Here is a 23,974-nt window from a genome sequence, read left to right as displayed (position 1 = left end):
GCATATGATGTAGAGGTAATGGAAAAGTCTAGTTGCAATGGCAATATATATTTTATCTGATTATTTGTATTTAGGTAGGTTTTTTTTTAATGTAATGCAATAGTGGAGAGCTTTCTTTAAAAACAAGAAGACAAGGATTCAGCTCCTATTTCCAACTAGTGGTATGACCTGGAGTAAGATGAGAGATCACTCTGATTTGTTAGAAGGACTTCCTCCTAGTCATAGCTCTTGTTAAAAAGGAAAATAAATAAATAAATAAATAACTCGGTTTCGCATTTGAAAGGATAATCAGTTGAGGTGGTCTTCCACCAACAGGGCCAGTCTAATAAGATTATGACTTTGGTGTTTTCTCAGTTAAAGAAATATTGTGACATAAAAGAAAGAGGAATAGAATTGGAGTTAAGATATTTCTAGTCTACTGAGCTTTGCCATTGACTGTTTTTGCTATAGATAAGGCTCTTAAACTAACTTTGTGCTTTAGCTGTCTCACCTATAAAAATTAGGAGATTAGATTAAATGAATCTTAAAATCTCCTCCAGTTCAAGTGTCTATTATCTGGGGCTGTGAATTGGCTACCTTAAGTTATTGGACTGACTACAGTTTCTGCAGATAAAGTATGAAAGGTCAAAGAGCATTCATTGGTTATGTCACTTTTTTGCTCAGTAACCTTTAGTAGATTCCCACCAAGTCAAGTTCAGGATCCTTTGCTTGGGATTTGGATCTTAAATAGTACAGTTCCACCCTCCCTTTTTGCCACTACAATACCTACCGTTGTTGCTCCCTTTCAAACATCCTTTCCATAAATTAAACTTGAGGACATACTATATTCCTTATTCATGCTATTACTTTCCAGCCTCCATACCTGTATCAGTTTGTTTCCAATGCATGGAAAGGCCTCCATCTCCCTTTTAATTTATTGAGTTCCTACCCTCATCTTTTAAAATTACCCCTAAATTCTACCACCTCTACAGAACCTTTCCTTAACGCCCCTACCAGTTAGACCTTCCTGTTGTCAACTGTGTTGTGACATTGTTTACCCTTTTAGCTTTCTACTTAGACTGTACCCTTTCTCCCATGGGCATGTTCTTTCCCTCTAGGATTGATTGCTCCTAATCACCAGTGTGCTTAAGCTCCATCCTCTTGAGGGCAAGAACTGACAGGTTTGGGTTTATGCTCTGTCATTATCTATCTATGTGAATTTGAGAAAGTTATTTTGCTCTTCTAGGTCTCAGTTTTGTCATTTTTGAAATAAGGAGTTCAGATTAGGTGATTTTTATGGACGTTTCAGTATCTAAAATTGTTTAATTCTGTTATTCCACAGCTATAATAATTTCCCTTTACTGGGTTTCAGCTTTAGCTTTGAAGTTTCAAGGTTGGTGAATGATATAGCAGGTACAATTACTACTGGGCCATCCAAAACTACAACTAAAATTACTACTACCTGGGCATAGGATAACTTACCATCGGAGGTTAATTCCACCTGAAAAGTGTTTTTACTGACTTCAAAGTAGAAGTGCCCACATTGTTGGATGACCCAGCAGGAGTTCTTTAACCATGAGAGAATTACATTAATTTGTTGCTGTCTCTAAATACCTGGTGATTAATCATTCATGTACTGATCCTTTGATTTTGATTTCTTTTCTCTACTTGATAATACATAAGCTGTCTTGTATTTTTTTGAATTCTTCATAGATAAGATAAATCTTAAAAATATTTATATTTTTACCAAAGGAGATAGATCTAACTGTGAACATTTAATATGTCTCTTTTTAAGCTTATTTTTCTTTTGTTTCTATTAAAAGTTTTTCATTAGTTATTTGAGTGATTCTATGATGTCACACATATATATGATTTTGTAGAAGTGGTAGAATTTAGGGGCAATTTTAAAAGATGTGGGTAGGGAATCAATATATGAGTAAGTTAATTCCCAGATGTTAAATTTCTCTATCACTTTACCCCCTTAATTTATTGATGATATTAAAAACAAACAAAAAACTTTTTAAGCTTTATTGAGTGTCTGAGTTTGCTTAATTGTTTGATAGTATGACTTAGTGTATAAAGTTTTAAGGTTAAAGTCAGGAAGTCCTGGGTTGATAACTAACTAGCTTTGTGAACCTGAGTGAGTTTTTTAAATCTTTACACCCTAAGCAACTCCTAACAACTCTTCTAGGTTGTAATGTGCCTTTTCTGTGATAATCAAAGCATGGATCGTTTCTGTATTTTGGTATGTAACTGGTATTTTGGCATAACCTTTCATCTCTGAATAGACCTGCGGAGCCCAGAAATCTCCATAAAGGGATATAGACAAATTTATGAGACACTGGAGTATAAGACCATATGTTTATTGTTGTTGTTGTTGGTGGTGGTGGTTTTTTGTCATTTATTTTTCTTTCAATATGGCTGATGACAGATCTTGCTTTACCAATATTAGATGTATCCAGGTTACAGATTTTTCTTTAACATCATTAATTCGGGTTTTACATACCTTAACACATTTATTTCATGTAGGAGCAATTTCAGTTTTTTTGGAATAGTGTTGAAGTTAATTTGTTATTTTTATCTGATGATTTCTCTCCTGTATCTCTTAATCCATAGTTTTGATCATTGTGTTGGAGATTTATATTGTTGTTCTTGCTTGCATATTTCTTTATTTGCCTGTCTTTTTCTTACCTGAAATGCTATTCTATCTTTAGACTCTTTTATTAAACCTGTTCTGGCCTAGGCCAGTTTTGAAATTATTTTATGTTATTTGTAAGAAGTCAACCTTCATTTTTTGATCAAATGTCTTAGATAATGTTTTTATACATTTTGCATTCAAATCATAATTGCAGCCTACTTTCAACTACCTTGAGTTTTTCTCTTTCCATTTGAGAGATTTATAGTTTGGATCATATTTATAATTTTACCTATAAATAGATTATAACAAACCCTTTATATTCTAATCATATTTTCATTAGATTGTGTCATTTCATGGTTTATAGCCTTATAATATCACTAGAGAAACATTTGTATTGAGCCAATTAGTATTAATTAAGCTCTTACATTGTGCTAGGCACTAGGGATACAGAGAAATGCAAAACATGGTTCCTTCCTTCAAGAACCTCATATTCTAATGGCAGAAGCAATATGCAAGTAAATATGTTTATACAAAATATAGGCAGAGTAGATGAAAGACATTCTTTGAGAGAAGACATTAATGAGCATGGAAGAATTGAGAAACTGCACGAAGAAATGAAAGATTTCCTAAGTATACTTAACAAAAGAATAATAGAAAAGTAGAATTGAACTGTGGCAGAGAAAAGGAGATGTTGAGAAGGGTTTATAACCTTATAGACATCTTTGAGTAAAAGACTTGGGCTAACCCCGCCAGTTACACCCAATTCCCTAAGAATTAAGGAAAGTTTTAAGAAATGTTCTGCTGTTTCTTCAGCCCTGCCCCAATCTACCTATGAACAGAATCTATAATATGCTGTGTTGCTTCTTTAACCAAACATTTATGGATTTTACTTCAATCACAAATAGGACAGGTATTGACAAGAGAAAAATACAGAAATAAATGTACATTAAGGCAGAGAGCCAAACCTCTGCCAAAATATTATAAATTCTACTAACTGGGTATGGTGAATGATTGCAGTGGTTTTCTTAACTTTTCTTATTAATTTATCAGTGGGTCCATCCTCTTAAAATTAACTAATAATTTTACCAGGATGTTACAAGCCTTAATAAATGCATCTTCATTTACAAAAGTTAGACTCTTGGTTCCTCATTTTGGGTTGCAGGCAACCAGGATGCAAATAGCTATGCCAGCAAGCACTGTAGCTCTAGCAGGGTATACTAAGCTAGAAAGGCTTTAAATATAGACATGGTGAGTATCTGTGTTTGCTGTATGAAGACTAGTTAAGTTAGTGAGGTTTATCTCCAGAAATGATGATTTTTCCACCAGATGATGATTTTTTTTTGATTCAGAGTGACTTTTTAAAGAGACAAAAATTTCGAATTTCCCTTATTCCTGCTAAGCTCTTTTTGCCTCTACAGTGATGGTGGTAGAGTGGCAGAAAACAGACAGAAAGTACAAAACATCATTGTTTGGGGACTGCCTCAAACTATAATTTCTCTCTTGCGACTCAAGGTTAGATCTTTGACAACTAAAGAGTCAACACACTAGTAGAAGAATAAATCACAGTCTCTCCACAAATAAACAAAAGCAGGCATATAAAAAAATTGAAATTAAGTATAGTAAATGAATGACTCACAAATTCTCTTTGGAAAAAAATAATGCAAAATTTGGCAGAATTATTGCCACTGTTTCAAGAGAGTCACGAGGAACATCATTTTATGGGTCATCTCATCTTGTAGTACTAACAATTAGCACAGAGAAACAGACCACCATGAAAAGCTATGGTATATGCAATGCCAAGTATTGCAGAGAATGAATGAATAAATAAATTCTATGAACAACTTGACAAGATATTTCTAATTAAGACAGCATTCTAATTTTCAGTTGTTTCAATGTAAGTGAAAACTACTTTGGAAAATATGGTTTGGGATTAAAAGATAAAATAGATTAAAGATTGGTAAAATACTACTAAACCTAATAAATTCTTTCTTCCAGACTGATTTTAAAAATAAACATTTATTAAACCCTTAGGATGTGCTAAGTGCTGAGGATACAAATGTGAAAGTAAAGAAAATCCCTGCCCTTAAGAAACTTATATTCTAATGGGGGAGACATCACACAAAAGGAAATAGTTTCCAAAGAGGGGCACTTTGGTCAGACAAGTTACAGGGATAGTGAGAGGGGTTAGAGGTGAATAGGTTGACACATTCCATTCAAGAACAGTGGCAGGCTTCTACATGAAGGGTCCAGAGGGCATGGAATATGATATTCCAGAGGGCAAAGGAGTTAGGATCACAACCTAGAATCACCTACCCAGTAAAACTGAGTATAATCCTTCAGGGTAAAAAATGGTTATTCAATGAAATAGAGGACTTTCAAGCATTCCTGTGGAAAAGACCAGACCTGAATAGAAAATTTGACCTTCAAATACAAAACTGAAGTGAAACATGGAAGAGGTAAACAGGAAAGAGAAATCATAAGAGACTTATTAAGGTTGAACCATTTACATTCCTGCAGGAAAAGATGATATTTGTAACTCATGAGTCCTTTGTCAGTATTAGGGTAGTGGGAGGGAAAAAATTATATGTATGTATAGATAGATAAATAGAGGGCACAGGGTGAGTTGAAGATGAAGGGGTGATATCTGGAAAATAAAATTAAGGTGTGAGAGAGGATTATACTGGGAGAAGGAGAAAGGGAGAAGTAGAATGGGGTAAATTATCTTACATGAAACAGACAAGAAAAGGCTTTTACAGTGGAGGGGAAATGGGGGAAGGTGAGAGGGAGTGAATGAATCTTATTCTCATAGGATTTGGCTTAAGGAGGGAATAACATACACAGTAGGGTATGGAAATCTATCTTACCCTACAGGAAAATAAGGGGGGAAGGGGACAAGAGAGCAGGGGGTTGATAGAGGGGAGGGCAGATTGAGGGAGGGGATAATCAAAAGCAAACACTTCTGAAGAAGGACAGGGTCAAAAGAGAGAATAGAATAAATGGGGGGTAGGATAGGGAAACATGCTTAGTTTTTCACAACAAGACTACTATGGAAGTGTTTTGCATGACTACGCATCTATAACTTGTATCGAGATGCTTGCATGAGGGTGGATGGGGAGAGAGGAAGGGAGAAAATTTGTAACCCAAAGCTTTAAAAACACGTTAAAAATTAAAAAATAAATAAATAAATAAGAACAGTGGCAGAGTCAATCTGAGTATGGTTCATGAATCCAAAACTGGAGAAAGAGGGAAGAGGAGAGTGAGTAGGACAAAAGTATACCCACAAGGCAACAAGTCATTTGGCAAGGAGGCCATAGGCAAAAAAAAATGGGGAGTGAAGTACAGTTTTCCTTAGAATATTCTGAAAAAGGCAGTCATCAATCAGGACAGCAAAACCCCAGGGCGGAAGTTTTTATAGGGTGTCAACATAACTGGGTGAGAAAATGTCTGGAGAGTAGAAAGTAAAGTGAAGCATGACGGTTAGTGATTTCCAGAAGCCTGTACTTTGAGAGTACCAAATAAAAACCAATGACCTATGATTTTGTTAGTCTGAATTTGTTTCTTTAAATTTTGTTCTAGCTAGAAAATGATCTCACTATGCATTGATAGACAAATTTAAAATCACTGTTACTTGTGTAATTAGTTCCTATTTAGATAGATGATAGATAGAAAGATAGATAGAGAGAGAGAGAGATAGAAAGAAAGAAAGAAAGAAAGAAAAAAAGAAAGAAAGAAAGAAAGAAAGAAAGAAAGAAAGAACAACAAGATGGCCTCTACTCTCAAGGGAGATTACGTTCCAAAACAGGAAGACAAATCATGAAAGGCACCTGGAAAGTAAGTGGGGGTGCAGAGCAAGGTTGCTGGTGGAGTAGTATAGTAGCACAGACAGTGACTTGAACTGGAAATAAAATGAGTAGCATGGTTGGAATTCCCTAGAAAATGGTTACCCTGGCCAGGAATTGACTGAAATAGAAGACAGGCCTCAAAGCAGTTATCCTAAGGTGTGCAAGGTAGCTGGGAAGGGGAAAAGGTAAAGCAGTATAGAGAGTAAGCTGAGCTTGAGGTTCCTGCTTGCTAATAGGGAAAGTCAATCAGTTAAGCATTTATTAAGCAACTATGTCCAAGGAGCAGTACTAAGCATTATGGATACAAAAAAAAAAAAGACCCTGGTTCAAGAAGCACTAAGTCTACTGGAGAAGACAACTTAAAAACAGGTATGTACAAACAAGATATATACAGTATATATGGGAGATAATGCACAGAAGAAAGACATTATATTAAGGAGGATTAAGGAAGTCTTCTTGTAGAAAATGAGCTTTAAGCTGGGATTTTAATAAAGCCAAGATAGTTAGAACATGAGGAGGAAGAGAATTCCAGGTATGAGGGAAACCTGGTGAAAATATCTGAAGTTGGGAAATGGACTATATTGTGAGAAGAAAAGCAAGGAGGCCAGTTTCATTGAATCACAGGTTATGTGAGTGGTAAGGTGAGGGTAGAGAGGAGAGGGAAGTATAAGAAGACTGGAAAGGTAGGAAGGGAGCAAGTTGTCAAGGACTTTGAATGCCAGATTTTTAAATTTAATCTTAGAGGTGATAAAGAGACATTGGAATTGATTAAATGGGAAGTAATAATCAAAGGTTTAATATCCTTGAGTACTATCATACCTCTTAACTATGGGTTGCCATTCTTTCCCTTGTTCCAAGTTCCTGCTTTCTTTGAAACCTGCCTATATAACTCATCCATAGTCACATTTTAGGTTAACTGTGATATTCACATTACCTTTCTATCCATTTAGTGCTACTCTGTTTCTGCTTCCTTCTCATAGCCATCTTTATACCCTCCTAAGACATGGTAAATTTAATTTCTGTTTAACATTTTTATGGATTAGCAGAGTGGATAAATGCTTGATTTGACAATGGGGAGACTGAGTTATAATCCTGCTTCTGATACTAGCTGCATGACCATAGACAAGTGATTCTTTTGTGAGCCTTAGGCTAACCTCTGAAACTAGATTGAACTTATAGATGGGTTGGGAAAGTGTCATAAACCCCAGCAAGGACATGTAGGATCAGAGAAGGATTTGGATGGTCATGAAGTGGGAATGAAAAATCACACAAAGATTAGCATAGCTAATCCTTATACTGCATTGATATACTCAGGATTCTAAAACAAACAAACAAACATACAGCTTGAAGAGCTCAAATACGTTAGTTCATCCTTTGACTGGATTTTTGCAAATACAACGATGGTGATTCAAGACAAATCGTATGGGAATACAAGACCTGGAGAAGTGGTAATCAATGTCCATGAAGAAAACTCCCTCATAAATGGAATTAAGGATTCTTTAGCTGTTAAATTATGCATAATAATCTCATTAATTTTATTTTTCTTTTACTCTTCTCTTAATCTTAAATAGCTGACGTGACTTGGGAAGTATTCCATTACTTTAGAGAATGAAGCTTAGGTTTAAAAGTCATATTCCTCATTGGCTCTTAACCTAAGGTCTGTGAACTTAAAAAGAAAAAAAATTTTGATAGCTGTTTCAACATGATTGATATCTTTTGTAATCCTATGCATTTTATTTTATGCAATTAAAACACCTTCTTCTGAGAAAGGTCCATAAGCTTCACCAGACTGTCACAGGGATCCATGTATAACACATGCAAAAAATTATGAGAACTCTTTCATTCTACATATTCTTCAACCCTTCAAGATTCTGTGATTTCATTAGTTTTAACACTTCCCCCACAGAGTCATATTGTAATCTCATAAAACTTTACTCAAGAATCCTTATGTGATTAGAAAGAGAAAAAGAAAAGGAAAAAAAATACCAGCTGGTATCCAAATATTTGGTGACATAGCTTTCTAAATATAGCTAAACTGGTCCTCAGATGAATGACATAGCCCATAACTGGACCTTCTTTATTTGCATAGCTCTGTCCCTCCTAAAAGATAGCTAACCTTATGATATGATGAATAGTCAAAGCAAATTGAAAGTCTTGGGCTCTAATACTATGTTTTACAGGATCATTGTGCCACATCAAAATGTCTTTATATCAATTCACTAATAGATAAATTGAATTTTTAAGAAAATTCTTATCAAGGAAGAACTTTTGTGCTTCTATAGCTAGTTATTTCACATTGTTAGAATACCATATTATTGAAAAAAAGAATATGTATTTGATCCTTATGAGAATCAGTCACACTATTCTTTGGTCACATGCCACTTTTCTAGCTCCAGCCAGCCATCTTGAGGCCAATGGAGAGACTAAATGAGATAGTATACGCTAAGTGCAACCTCAGTATTTTTTTGAAAAACAAACAGCAATTTAAAGCCAATACATCCTGCAGTAGTATCATCTCCTTACTTGAATAGCAGATATAATTTCCCCCATATAGTTCTCACAACTCTCTCTCTCTCTCTCTCTCTCTCTCTCTCTCTCTCTCTCACACACACACACACACACACACACACACACACACACAGTCTCTGTCTGTGTCCCTCTCTCTCTCTTCTGTATGTGTGTGTGTGTGTGTGTGTGTGTGTATGTATTTAATGAGATGCTGTTCTTAGGGTTTTAAGTAAGGCCCCCTTCATATTGGGTTAACATTCTTCATCAAGATTAAAGAAGACATCATACTGAATTGCTCAGAATGGCCAGGTATAGATAGTTTGCCATCTATCATTAGATGGAATGCCCACATTGATGAAATTACAGATCCATTTAAGTATTTGAGCTGGGGACAGAAAGGAGTTGGCTTTCCTGCAGTCAACACAATGTATTTTTAGTAAGAAAGTACTTAATGGAAACCCCAATGTAATGTACCATTTTGTCAATAACTTTAATTGTTTATTCTTTAAATTTTAATTAGTATTATTTATTAAATGAGTGTTTCATAACTATCTCGTGCCCCTGTCCACAATGGGAGAAAAGAAGCTATGATAGATGAAGGTGCACAATGTCACAAAGCAGGATTTCTAATCAACATCTAGTCTTCTTGCTTTCAATCATTAGCTTTCCTTCTAAGAATTATTGTTTATTTTTTTAATTCTACAGTTACTATTGTCTTTGTTCTTCCTTGAATGATTTAGAGTCATACGACATACATAAATCCAGAATGGGAAGGGACTTCAGAGTAAACCACTTCATTTTATAAGTGAGAAAATTGAGACCTATGGAAGATAGTAACTTTCCCAAATTTGCATAGGTAGTAACTGAGGAACAAACTGAACCCACATCCTGTGATTCCAGAGCTAAGGTCTTTGTTCTCCTTAATTTTTCAGACATGTGTAATGATAACAGAGTTTCCCCTAGAGGTTGTGTCTATACCCTTGATTGTAGCAGTCTTTCTAAAAAAATTTGACTGTGACTTTTGATTAAACTGATTGGTGTGGTTCATTTGACTGATGCCATAATCTATGTAACTACAATCTGAATCTCTGCCAATGATGCTCACACAGTAAAAACCAAAAAGAAAAATCATTCATTGATTTCAGTTTATTTTGCTCTTCCACTCTGTAAGCCTGGTGTGTTTGCCCTGATGAAGAGGTTCCATCAATGTTCCTTAGTTGTAGCATTAAGAGTTTAACATCACAGTAGAAGAGAATGTCTGTGTTGTGTATGTATGTTATTGTTTTCTTGAGAAAGATCATAATGTTTCAAGGACAGCCTTTTTTATATGATTGCCATATGTTTCCACTTTCTAGTTTTTAATTCTGAGTACCATGTAAAAATTGTTTTCAGGTAGTTCTTCCTAGAATGCAGTAGTTATTTGGCAATGCTGCTTTGTCCTTCAATGTTTTAGTAACCATTCCTTAAGAGGGTTGCCCATTTTCTCTTGGAGGTGACATGATTTTAGTAGTCTACTAGGATTTTACAAATAGATAGAACTTGAATAATATATTCTTTTTAAATACAGGAATGCATATGAATGTGAGTAACTCTAAAATACCAATATTCCTTTGAAAACCCTTAGAAATATTTCTTATTATTAGCTTTAGATTACCACCAATATGAGAGAGTCTTTAGGAGGTGAAACATGGCCATGAATCATTCACTTATTCTAGTCATTTTCTTTTTTCTTTCCTTACATGATGCCTCATAAGTCAATTGACTCAACTATAACAAGAAGCATATATTCTATCTTATAGAGACTACTATAATCAAACTGCTGTTTTCAGAGAACTGTTGAGAACAGCCTCAGGCATCCCAGTGGGACCATGTCATATCTTGATTGATAAAACACCATAAAATACTACAAAGGGAATTTGTAGAGTCTATATTTCTAGAGATTGACAAAAAGGAACCATACAACCATTTGTCTTGGTTGGTTTAAGTTTTCACCTACCTTTAGCGGGGAATTAAAGTAGATTATAGATCATCGTATCTCTATAATGCTATTCAATTTGAGGAGGCAGGAGAGGAATGGCCTAGATAGTAGAAGAGCATGCAATAAAATTCACTGCCAGTACTCACCAACAAAATCCTTTTCAGCTCTTCTCTCCCCAAAATCGTGTGAATAGGAAATTTTAACATTCAAAGTTTTGATTCCTTTTAATGAAGCAAGTTTTCTGCTTCACTGAAGGAATCCTGGATATTTACTGTTCTAATTCACTGTAGAAAATTCCCACATATCTATGACGATATACCATTATCAGCACAGTTCAAATCAAATGGGATTTCATAGGATTATGTTGGATGTTCAGTATTATTTTTTATAAGAGAAGATTGTGGGAAAAGTTTCATATAGAATTTACCTTTCTTAATATTTAAAGCTCTAATTATAATATCTATAGGAAATCAGCTTAAGTTTTTTGCTGCTCAGTTCTCTTACTAAACAGTATGGAAGAGAAGGGAATGTATCTTAACTAGAGGAAAATGAATTTTAAAAGTTACCAAGTAGAACTCCCCAAATTTAATCTAATCTAGCTTGAAAAGGGTTCATTTTTCCTATCCCCAGAAATCAGAATCCTCAAAAGACTTTAGTTAGGGAAATAAAAAGTTGATGAACCTTAAAATTATTAATCAAGGCATACAAATAATACATTTTAAGGTAGACAGAAAAGAGCTTGAGAGAATCCAGAGGACTGTGACCAAGACAGCCAAAGTAATGACATATGAGAATGGGATGAAAGAAGTGGGAATTTTTGTCCTGAAGAAGAGAAGATTTAGGGGAAAAATGATTTAAGTTTTCAAATATTTGAATGACTGTCATATGAAAGAGGCATTCAACTTCTTCTGCTTGACCAGAAATGACAAAATTACAAGTAATGGTTAAAATCACAGGGTGACAATCTTAAAATAGTAGGATTTGGAAATGGAATGAAACTTAAATGCTATCCAGTTCAACTCCATACCACATTGATTTTAAAGATCTGGAAACCAAAACCCAGAAAAGTAACATGGCTTGCCCAAGACTACAATGGTAGTAAGACCTGAATTCATTCTCAGGCCCTTTGATAATAGAGCTAACACTCAGTTCACTGCTCTGAGCTAACTCATAAGGAGAAAGAAAATCTAGCAATTAGAGCATTTTAAAAGTAGAATAGAAGTAGTTATCTCGTCTGATTAGCTTCAGAAAAACAATGGGTAATTAAAGGCTTTGGAACAAATATTGAATAACCACTAGTCAAATACATGTAAGTAGAGGTTAATGGCTGCTGGGGTATTTTTTGATTAGGAGTTTCTGTTATCTATGACACCTTGTGAGGTGATTTTAACTGATAGTTATTCATGTTGTTTATGTCAAGCAGAAAGAATGATTGTTTTATCTATTTTCTTTACATTTGTCTATCCCAGTTGGCTTTCTGAGGACAAGATTTTGTTCATCTATTGAACTTCAGGTGTCATGATTCTTGTAGTTTTCTCAAATGCTTGGATTCAGTTTATTTAATTGTCCTCTCTCTTTGTTTCAATCATTACTCTTCAGAATTACTTTTTAAAGTTTTACACTTAAAACTGACCATTTATTTACACTTTTTTTTGCATGATTTCATAGGATAGGATAATTGATCAACTTGTCATTAAGTATCTATTAAGCATGTATTATGTTCCAAGTCCTGTACTGGGTCACAGGAATACAAAGACAAATAATGAAATAATCCCTTGAAAGTGATGTATAAATTCTAAATATCACTATTACTTTTATTATTGTATATGAGGTTCCCTCCACTGAAGCCTTAGTTTAATGCTTCATTGTAACATGGAAGTAACCCTGAGTCATGAAAGCTTATGCCAATGAATTTTAAGGTCTTGGCAATCGGGAAAGGCTTCAAGTGCAGGTTCAGTGTGGAATATATGTCTGCAGTCTGAAGAGATGCTTATTGTCAGAAAGTTGGGTACCAGGTGATGATTTCTTTGTGGTCCCAAAAAAAAAAATCACATCTACCATGGAAAGATAGAGTGACCATATTCTGCATGAGTAGCAAGGATACCCACACAGATGAAGAAGTCATGGAATTTTGAAGAATTAATGTTTTTAATATATGAAACACAGATTGGCTAGCTTATGGATAGGGCAGGTTGATAAAAAGAAGTATTTTATAATCATTATAAATTCATTGGGTTTTTAGCATTTGTAACTTTATTAAAATATGAAAGCTGAGGATGACCTTGAGCAGAGGGCCTGTGTATTTACTGAGAGAAACTTTTGTTTGGTTTCCAGGACCAGTGGTTTTGGCGAGTGAGGAACAACAGGGTGATGGATGGATACCCCATGCAAATTACTTATTTCTGGCGGGGATTGCCTCCGAGTATTGACGCAGTATATGAAAACAGTGATGGAAATTTTGTCTTTTTTAAAGGTAAGAGTGATTAATATCAGGCTGATTGAAATATAAAATGGAACTTTAATAAATCTTTGGAAAATGTATGTGTACATTATATATATATAATATATATATTTGAAACTACATATATATGTATGCTAATTGTTCCAATTGGTGAGAAACTTCCTTTAACTATAGCAAATCAGTAACTGTTCTACAATTTAAATCTTAGGGAGTTCTGAATTTCATATATATGTATGTGTATATATATATATATACACACACACACATATACATGTACATATAGTATATGTTATATTATGTAATGTGTAGTTTTTTGTGATATTTATATTTTATGTGATATATAATATATGATGTATAACACACACATATATATGTATACACACATATGGATATAACTATATGCATACATACATGTGTATGTGTATGTGTGTGTATACACATGGTATGATATAATTAAAAGAGCACTTTATGGTAAGAGAATGCAATGCAATGAGCAATGGATTTGGAGTCAGAAGACCTGGATCAGAATCTTATCCTTTCACTAACTTTATGACCATGGGGGTAAGTCATTTAACATCTCTGAAACTCAAGTTACTTAACTTTAAAATGTACATTATTGAAGTGAATGACCCCATTACTTAGCATCAGAAGACCTGGGTTCAATTTCAAGTTCTGTCATTTTCTAGTTATAAGACTTCAGGAAACTGTGCCTGTTTTCTTATCTTTCCAGTTCTAATAGTCTAGGATCCTATGAGCTTTAGAACAAAGACAATAATGTCTGCCTCTCCTGCTTCATTAGCTTAATGTGCTAATCAGATGTGATAATGTATATATGAATAGTGCTTTTTAAATTGTAATGTACTACTTACCTACAAATTACTATTATAAACACTGATACTATAATAATGTGATTGTTCATTTATCTTATCCACTTCAATACAGTGAAGTGAATGGCTGTGAATGTCTGGTGAAATTGTCAAAAGTCAGTTAATATTGGTCCCAGATGTATTGTATAATTTGAAATATCGAATACATTTGAACTCAATAGAAATTGTCACCTCACCTATCCATGCTGTGATGTCTTCAATTGTATTGCACATTACTGATGTGTACATAGTTCTCCAGCCAGAAAAATCTGAATATGACCTAGTAGTATAAAAAACAGAAATGATTACTATATTGGTAGTGATTATAGAAATCTTTGTGTGGTGTTTGGATTAGCTTTGTAAGTGAAATTTGTTTCACTTTATTTTTAAATATAATCCTCTGATTTTACAGTTAAAATTATACTATAATTTTCAATTTTTATTTTAAAAAAGCCAAAAAATATTAATACAAATCCTTTTAAACCAAGATTCTCTAGGGAAAAAAAGTACTTCTGTCAAAGCAACAAAAATCTCTGAAAATTAATCAACAGTGCTATAGTGGAGCAAGTGCTAGATTTGTAAGTAGAAGTGGGTTTTAGATATAGATTTGACACTGGTTGTACTAGGTAATTTCACTGTATTATTGTCAACAATATATAAATCTGCAGATATATATGTATACATATGTATGTATAAATCAACTGGTATTCATTAAGTGCTGACAATGTACCAAGCATTGTGCTAGAGGCTGGGTATATGAGTACAAAGAATGAAATAATCTTTACTCACAAGGAGCCTACATTGTAATAAGAGATATCAGGCATATATATAAATATATCTAGCATAAATATAAAGTAAATATATGGTTAGGTGTAGTATAATTTACATGAAGAACACTAGCAGTTAGGAGGAGGTAATTGATAAAGAAGAAGATTTGGCTTGAACTGCATCTCAAAGAAAGAGAGGGACTTTATGAAGTAAAAGTAAGGAAGGAGGGTTTGCCTAGCATCTGAGGTAGCTGGTGCTAAGGCACAGAGACAAGAGATGATGTGGTATGTGAGAAAAAGAGAGAAGGCCAGTTTGGCTGGAACTCTGAGGGCAAGAGAGAGAGTAATGTCCAATGAGACTGGAAAGAAAAGTAAGGGGCAAATTGTGAACTGTTTTAAAAGCTAAACAAAAGAGTTTGCATTTTACTACGGAGGAAATAGGAAGCCCCTACATTGATTTTGTATGGGAGTGAAATTGTCCGATCTCTACTTAAAGAAAATTACTTTGGCAGCAGCATACGGGACGGATTAGCGAGAATAAGAGAAACCATTTATGAGGCTGCTTCAATAATCCAAGTGAGGGGTCTTGAGACTCTGAATTAAGACAGTAGCTGTATAAATAGAGAAAAGGGTTTAGAAGTGAGAATTTTGGTAAAAATAGAAATAACAAAATTTGGTGGACTAAAGTGAGGAGCTGAGAAGTAATGCTAAGGTTATGAACCTGGGCCTCTAGAAGGACAGTGATGTATCTGACAGAAATAGTGAAGTTTGGAGGAGAGTTGGTAATGCATTATTTTGCATAAATTGAAATTATGATGTGTCTGAGATATCTAGTGTTAAATATCCAATAGTTGATTCGGGAATGAAAATCGGGGAAGAAACTGAGACTCTATGTGTCTGTTTATCAATACATATACATATGTCATGAAGTCAGACACTACTTAGAAGACTCAATAACAACAATGCATTATATAAAGCTATGTGTGTATATATGTGTTTATATATGTATATATGCATACTCATATACACATTATATATGTGAATCATTTAAATTAATATGATAGCTAAATCCGTGGGAGATGATGAAGTTAACAAGAGAGAGAGTATGTATGGAAGGAGAAGATGAGTGCCTCAGACAGAATCATGTGGAACCTCACAGTAAGATGGTATGATATAGATGATGCTTTCAAAAGAGTGAATTAATAAATGAGTTGAATAAATGAATGGTGAGTATACCAAGTTAGATATGTAAGTCAGGAATATAGGCTGAAACAGGTAATGAATGGGTTTCACTTCTCAACTCCTCTGTTTTAGTATAGAAATCATTATATTTTTCCCCAAATTTGCCCTTTTTAAATTTCTCTATTACATTTAATGTAATCATCTTTCCACTCACCCAGATTAGCAACCTTGTAATTTTCGTGTGTTCTCTTTCACTCACCACAAAAACCCTCTCCCCAACTTCAGTCGTAGTTCACAAACTCCCTATTGCACACTTCGAACTGGATGTCCTGGAGACACCTTAAAATCAACATGTCTAAAACTGAACTTAAAATTTTCCTACTTATACCCTCCCTACTTCCAAAATTCCTTATTTCTGTCAAAGGTATCATTATCCTTCCAGTGTCTCATGTTCATAATTATGACATTATCCTCAATTTCTCACCCCACGTAACTAATCAGTACTTTTATAACATCTCTCATAGTCAATACCTTACTTCTACTCACACACCCACCAACTTACTTCAGGCCTTCATCACCTTTTACCTAGATTATTCAAACAGTCTCACAATTTATCTCCCTGTCTTAATTCTCTCTCACTTTAGTCTACACTACCAATGGCTGCCAAAGTAATTTTCCATGAATACAAACATGTCACTCTTCCAGGCAACCAACTCCAATTTATCCTTACAGCTTCATTGGACATTGCTTCTCCTCCCACACTTTGATTTCCAATCAAACTGTCCTCTCTATTCTTTGCACACCGACACTTTATGTCCATAACTTTACACTGGCTATCCCCTATGCCAGGAAGGCGTTCCCTCCTTATTTCTGTATCATATGCAGCTTGGGCACAATCTTCTTCAAAGGGCTTTCCTGATCCTTTAACTGCTATTGCCCTCTCTCCCAAGCTACCTTGTATTTAATTGTTTTGTGAATAGTTTATGCATACATATATGTCTATTTGTGAACTCTCTCTCTGTATATGTATATATATATGTATATATATATGTGTGTATGTACATATGTGTATGTATGTGTATATATATACACATATGTGTATGTATGTGTGTGTGTATATATATATATATATATATATATATATATATGAAGAGACAGAGAGAAAGATTATTTCATTCTTCATGCTTGTATACCCAACAATTAGTACAGTAACTGGCACAAAGAAACGACTGATTGATTCAACAAGATGCCAAGTCTTATAATTTATTTCTCTAAAACATCTTTTAAACATATCTCCTCTCTATTCACATAGCCACAATTCTAGTTCAGGCCCTCATTGCCTCTGAAATGACCTATTGTAAATGCCTTCTAGTTGGATTCTCTGCTTCATTTCTGCCTACTCTAAACCATCCTTCTTATGACTGCCAAAGTGATTTTCTTAAAATATAGGTGTGACCATGTCAAATCTACCCCCACTCAACATCCAATGGATCTCTTTTACCTATATTTAGGTTCAAATGTAAACTCCTCTTTTGGGAATTTAATTTCTTCATAATCTGCCCCGCCCCAATCTTACCCACGTTTTAATACATCACCTCTTCCTTTGATTTCTACAGTCTGACTGTAATTACTTACTCGTTGCTCTTCATATAGGCTGTTCTGCCTCCTTTTTCCTTGTATTTATACTGTCACGTCTACCATACTCTCCCATATAACCTTTGCGTCTTCTAAATTCTGGTTTCCTTTAAGACTCAGTTGAAACATTGTCATCTATAGGAGATCTTTCCTAGTCCTCCTAAATTTTACTATCTTCACCTCTAAGCTGATCCTCAAGCTACTCTGTATTTGCTTTGTATTTATTTATATTTATGTCATACCCATCATTAGAATGTAAGTTCCTTGAGAACAGGGTTTATTTTTTCTATTTCTTTGTATCCTTGTTGTTTTGCCCAGCACCTAGAACATAGTCAATGCTTAATGAATTTTCATTGATTGATAGCCACTGGGGTACTGGAGTAACATAAAGGAAATATGAATTCATCTAATGACTTTATTACACCAAATGGCATTACTGCACGTGCAAAGCCTAACACATCAATCACAACACATTATACTAAATGAAACTTTATCCCTCTTTCTAATCCACTTTGTACTTTTAATGTTCTGCCTATGTCTAGTTCCCTGGGTCTGTGGTTGGGCTACATGCTCAGGCCTGATCTCCTCTTTTTGTCCTCTTGCTACAAGGTAATGTTTTATTACCATCTTGTTAATTGTTTCTTGAGGCCAGATGCATTGTTAACCTTTGTAACAGTGGGAAATAATACATGAAAGGCACCCTGGAACCTGATTATGGAGGGCTTTGAATGCAAAGATAAAGATTTTGGACTTTGTTCTGTAGGCTTTGAAGAATATTTGAACTCTATGTAAACTTAGAGCTGTGTATCAAGTTGATTAATGTGGCATCGGTGGGTAGAAATGAGTAGAAAGGGGATAGGTTAGTGATAGGGTGCAGTAGAGGGACTGAGAACAGTTACTGCATCATCATAATAAAGGTGGACCTATCTGCATCAGTGGAATTTCCACAGTGGCATTTCCTTACACGAATGAAATCCAGAGCCCAAAAAAATAAATGAATACCCTTCCTCATTGCATGAGGGAGTCTAAGTAGTTGCTGCCTACATTAGCTAACAAGGGAGAGAATCAGACAATTAAAGAGCTAACTAACCCGTTATCAGCTTCTGCTAAACACCATAAGGAAAGAAAACATACTAGCTTGATGTTGGCTTTATCATTGATACCATTCAACCATTTTGTGGTTGAGTGCTATTCCCCTCTGGGATGAAATGGGATCTTTAATGCTGCTCCCTAACATAGGGTCTCCTCAGGAGGGTCTCTGACACTACTTTCTTTGGGTAATCTTCTGTTGCCACCATTATTTGGTTTGAATGGGGTGGGGAGAGGAGGTTATTTTTCTATGACCATGGTCCTATGATTCCTAGCTTTTCTCCTGTCTCTTCTATAGCAGGGTAGTTTCATCAAATGATCATTGTAGCATCTATAGAGCACAATCTGAGTCCAAGGGTAAAATTATCTTTACTATGCTGTGAGATAATCTTGCAGTATAGACTGGTAAATAGAAAATTTAGAAATTCAGTGTCTCATTGTATTCAATATTTTGACCCAAGTTTAAAGTGTCAGAAGTCTTTTCTAGACTCTCCTGGTTTTCCATTTCTTTCTTGCTGTGGCTGTTTCCAGGCATCTGATTCCTGGGATCACTGACCATCTTAGGTAGTAATTCATATTCATTCTTTTTATTTTATTTTTTTAAATTTATTTATTTTTAGTTTTCAACATTTACTTCCACAAGATTTTGAGTTCCAAATTTTCACCCCATCTCGCCCCTCCCCCCACCCCAAGGTGGCCCTGGTCTGCCCTCTCTTCTATCTCTCCTTCCCTTCTCTTATCCTCTTCCCCTTCTACTTTCCTGTAGGGCAGGATAGATTTCTGTACCCCATTTCCTGTATTTCTTACTTCCCAGTTGCATGTGAAAACATTTTTTTTAAACACGTGTTTTTAAAACTTTGGGTTCCAGATTTTCTCCATTCCTCCCTCCCCACCCACCCTCATTGAAAGGGCAAGCAACTCAATATAGGTTATACATATGCAGTTATGCAAAACACTTCCATAGTAGTCATGTTGTGAAAAACTAACTCTATTTCCCTTAATCCTATTCTACCCCCCCATTTATTCTGTTCTTTCTTTTGACCCTGTCGCTTCTCAAAAGTGTTTGCTTCTGATTACCCCCTTTTCCAATCTGCCCTTCTCTCTATCATTCCCCTGCTCTCTTGTCCTCTTCTCCCCCTAATTTCCTGTAGGGTAAGACAGATTTCCATACCCAATTGAGTGTGTATGTTATTCCCTCCTTAAGTCAAATCCTATGAGAATAAGATTCACTTATTCCCTCTCACCTTCCCGTTTCCCCTCAAGTGTAAGAGCCTTTTCTTTTTTGTTCTTTTTTTGTGTGAGATAATTTACCTGTTCTACCTCTCCCTTTCTCCTTCTCCCAATATAATCCTCTCTCACCCCTTAATTTTATTCTCCAGATATGACGCCTTTATCTTCAACTCACCCTGTGCCCTCTTTCTATCTATCTAGATATATAGATATATATAACTATATATCTATAGATATATAACTATATATCTATAGATATATATAACTATATATCTATAGATATATATATATACATACATATAATTTTTTCCCTCCAACTACCCTAATACTGACAAAAGTCTCATGAGTTATAAATATCATCTTATCGTGCAGGAATGCAAACAGCTCAATTTTATTAAGTCTCTTATGATTTCTCTTTCCTGTTTACCTCTTCATGTTCCACTTGAGTCTTGTATTTGAAAGTCAAATTTTCTAATCAGTTCTAGTCTTTTCATCAAGAATGCTTGAAAGTCCTCTATTTCACCAAATGACCATTTTTTCCCCTGAAGGATTATACTCAGTTTTGCTGGGTAGGTGATTCTTGGTTGTAATCCTATCTCCTTTGCCCTCTGGAATATTATATTCCATGCCCTGCAGTCCCTTAATATAGAAGCTGCTAAATCTTGTGTTATCCTGATTGTGTTTCCACAATACTTGAATTGTTTCTTTCTGGCTGCTTGTAATATTTTCTCCTTGACCTAGGAACTCTGGAATTTGGCTACAATATTCCTAGGAGTTTTCCTTTGGGGATCTCTTTCAGGAGGAGATTGGTGGATTCTTTCAATTTCTATTTTGCCCTCTGGTTCTAAAATATCAGGGCAGTTTTCCTTGATCATTTCTTGAAACATGATGTCTAGGCTCTTTTTTGATCATGGCTTTCAGATAGTCCAATAATTTTTAAATTCTCTCTCCTAGATCAATTTTCCAGGTCAGTTGTTTTTCCAATGAGATATTTCACATTGTTTTCTAATTTTTCATTCTTTTGGATTTGTTTTACAGTGTGTTGACTTCTCATAAAGTCACTAGCTTCCAATTGCTCTATTCTAATTTTTAAGGAAGTATTTTCTTCAGTAACCTTTTGGACTTCCTTTTCCATTTGGCCAATTCTGCCTGTGAAGGCATTCTTCTCCTCATTGGCTTTTTGGACCCCTTTTGCCATTTGGGTTAGGCTATTTTTTTAAGGTGTTATTTTCTTCAGTATTTTTTTGGGTCTCCTTCAGCATGCTGTTGACTTGTCTTTCATTATTTTCTTGCATCACTCTCAGTTTTTCCTCTACTTCTCTTACTTGCTTCTCAAAATCCTTTTTGAGCTCTTCTAAGGCCTGGGATTGATTCATATTTTTCTTGGAGGCTTTAGATGTAGGAGCTTTGACTTTGCTGGTTGTATGTTTTGATCTTCTTTGTTACCAAAAGAAGATTCTATGGTCTGACACTTCTTGTGAGGTTTGCTCATGATTCTAGCCAATTACTTGAGTTATAAGCTCTTTATTAAGGTAAAGGTCTACTTCCAATGTGGGGAATGTACTGTCCCAAGCTTCAGGGGTTTGAACAGCTGTTTTCAAAGATACTTTTAGGGACCTGTAAATTTTCAGTTTTTCCAAGGTGATATGATAAGGGGCAAGGTGTGTACTCCTTTCCTGGCCTGTGCTCTGGTCTATGAGTGACCTAAGCACTCTTTTCTGTCTTGGAACTGTGAGAAGGATTTCTTCTCCACTACCACTACAAGCTCCACTGCACCAGTGCTCCTCCTCACCCCAGGACCACCCCTCAGCACCGTGACCCAGATTCAAGCATGGCCAAAGCAAGATATTTCTGCCTCAGCACTGGCAAAGAGATCCCTGCAATCCCCTTCTGATCAGCCACTCGATTCCCCCACAGTCTGTGGGCAGGAAGCTCAGGAAGCAGCTGCCACGGCCAAACTTGAGAACTGGGGCTGAGACCTAGCTTCTCTCTCACCTCTGAAACAGACTTTTCCCACTGACCTTCTAAGTTGTCTTTGGCATTTGTGGATTGAGAGGTCAGGAAACTGCCACAGCTGCCTGCAATTAAGTCCTCTGAGGTCTGCTCTAGGTTCGCTACTGCCTGTGCACCTATGCCAAACTGTGCTCCTCTCCCCACCTGGCGTGATATACCCTTCTGATCAACCATCCAGGTTGTCTTGGGCTGGAAATTTGTTTCACTCTGTCTTTTTGTGGGTTCTGCTGCTTTAGAATTTTTTTTAGAGCCATGTTTTATAGGTATTTGTAGGCATTTGGGGCAGAGCTCAAGCAAGTCACTGCTTTTACTCTTCCATCTTGGCTGTGCCCCCCATTTACCTTCATTCTACCACCAGGTCCAGGATGAGCTCTTATTTAGCTATCCACATCCTTAAAGAAGCAGACTTTTTTTTTTTCTATACCCTTGGTCACTAAGCAAAATCCACTCTATGCATTAACTTTTCTGTACCCTTTATTACGAGGGCAAAAAACACTCTACACATTAACCATTTGAAACCATAATTCAGGCAGAGCCCCTTATTTTCTGGCCATAGCTATTAGCTAAGTAGATTTTCCTTCATTCTGAGTGTACAATGTTTTATTTAGCTCTCTAGCACTGAGCCTTCAATCTTAATTTTCCTATCCTGAGTTCAATCCCATTTTCTAAAAATCCTTCTCCTCGGGTTTCTAAAAGTTCTTAATTGGATGAAGATTGAGACATGTACTTTTTTGTACATAACCAAAGTGTCTTGCTTCACTATGCATGTTAGTTGTCTGGGTTGTATTTTTCTTTATTTTTTTTTCTGAGGAAGATGGGAAGGAGAGAAATTTTTTTTTGTTCATTGAAAATAAGGAAATTATTTTTAAAAATCTTCACAAGTTTACTAGAAGGAAGCACCCCCAAATTTCTCATCACCCTGAATTATTTCCCACCACTTCTTGAACCTACATTTCTAGGTCCACAGTTTTGGAACCTTTTTTTTATCTTGGGTAATTTTAGCATAGAATGATAACATTTAAAATTCTAACATCATTCCTTTTTCTTTAGCTAGGCTTGATATACCCACAAGTTAACAATGATTTTTGTAAACTTTTTTTTAGCCATATTCTCCATGCCTATCTTCCACAAAATCAACCTTAGAAATTTAGAAATGTACCTCAAACATCATTAATTTTTATTAATTGTCATTATGCTTCTATTGCCCATGAATTTCTCTTCTCCAATATGTTTATATTTTTAACCTATTCCACAATGTATCAGATTCCATCAGCATTCTACTGTGTAATAAAGTCAAAGCTGGACTTTGGGTCAAAAACATCTGATTTCAAATACATATTCAGATACTTGCTAACTTTGTAATCCTGCTCAAGTTATTTAATTCCCCTGACCCTTAGTTTCTGTCTGTAAAATAAGAATAGACACTAAACTCAGAGATCTGTTGTTAAGATTAAGTGTGATAATGTCTATAAAATGCTTTGCATATGAAAGTGCTACAGAACTCAGTTGTTATTATTGTCACATCAAGTTGTACTTTATTTTTTTTTCTAAATTTAAATAGAATTTCAAGTACTCATTGTTTCTAGAATTCTTGGATTCAGTGAACAACTTCAGACCCTTAACAATACCAATATCTTTCATGGTTTTATAAATCTTTACTGTTATACCCTCTTAGCATTTAAACTTGGAAATTTGGATTTTGTTCATCTTTCCTCCTATGGTTGTTGTATCCCCTTTAATGATTTGAAGTGCCTGTTAGTGGTGTTGTTATGATTTAGTTTTTAAT

At 35.2% G+C, this 23,974-nt stretch overlaps 1 protein-coding gene across 1 annotated transcript in view; it reads left to right on the top strand.

Moving 5' to 3' along the window:
• Window positions 1–23,974, top strand: part of MMP16 (matrix metallopeptidase 16) — a 369,344-nt gene that overhangs the window by 319,040 nt on the left and 26,330 nt on the right. The window contains exon 7 of the mRNA XM_027865020.1: window positions 13,280–13,418. Within this exon, the coding sequence (XP_027720821.1) occupies window positions 13,280–13,418 (139 nt within the window). The remainder of the gene's footprint in view (window positions 1–13,279; window positions 13,419–23,974) is intronic.

This window comes from Vombatus ursinus, unplaced genomic scaffold, assembly GCF_900497805.2.
Source record: "Vombatus ursinus unplaced genomic scaffold, bare-nosed wombat genome assembly UNPS02000577.1, whole genome shotgun sequence".
Taxonomy (NCBI): domain Eukaryota; kingdom Metazoa; phylum Chordata; class Mammalia; order Diprotodontia; family Vombatidae; genus Vombatus; species Vombatus ursinus.
The sequence above is the reverse complement of the archived record's forward strand: the minus strand, read 5'-3'. Positions and strand labels throughout refer to the sequence as shown.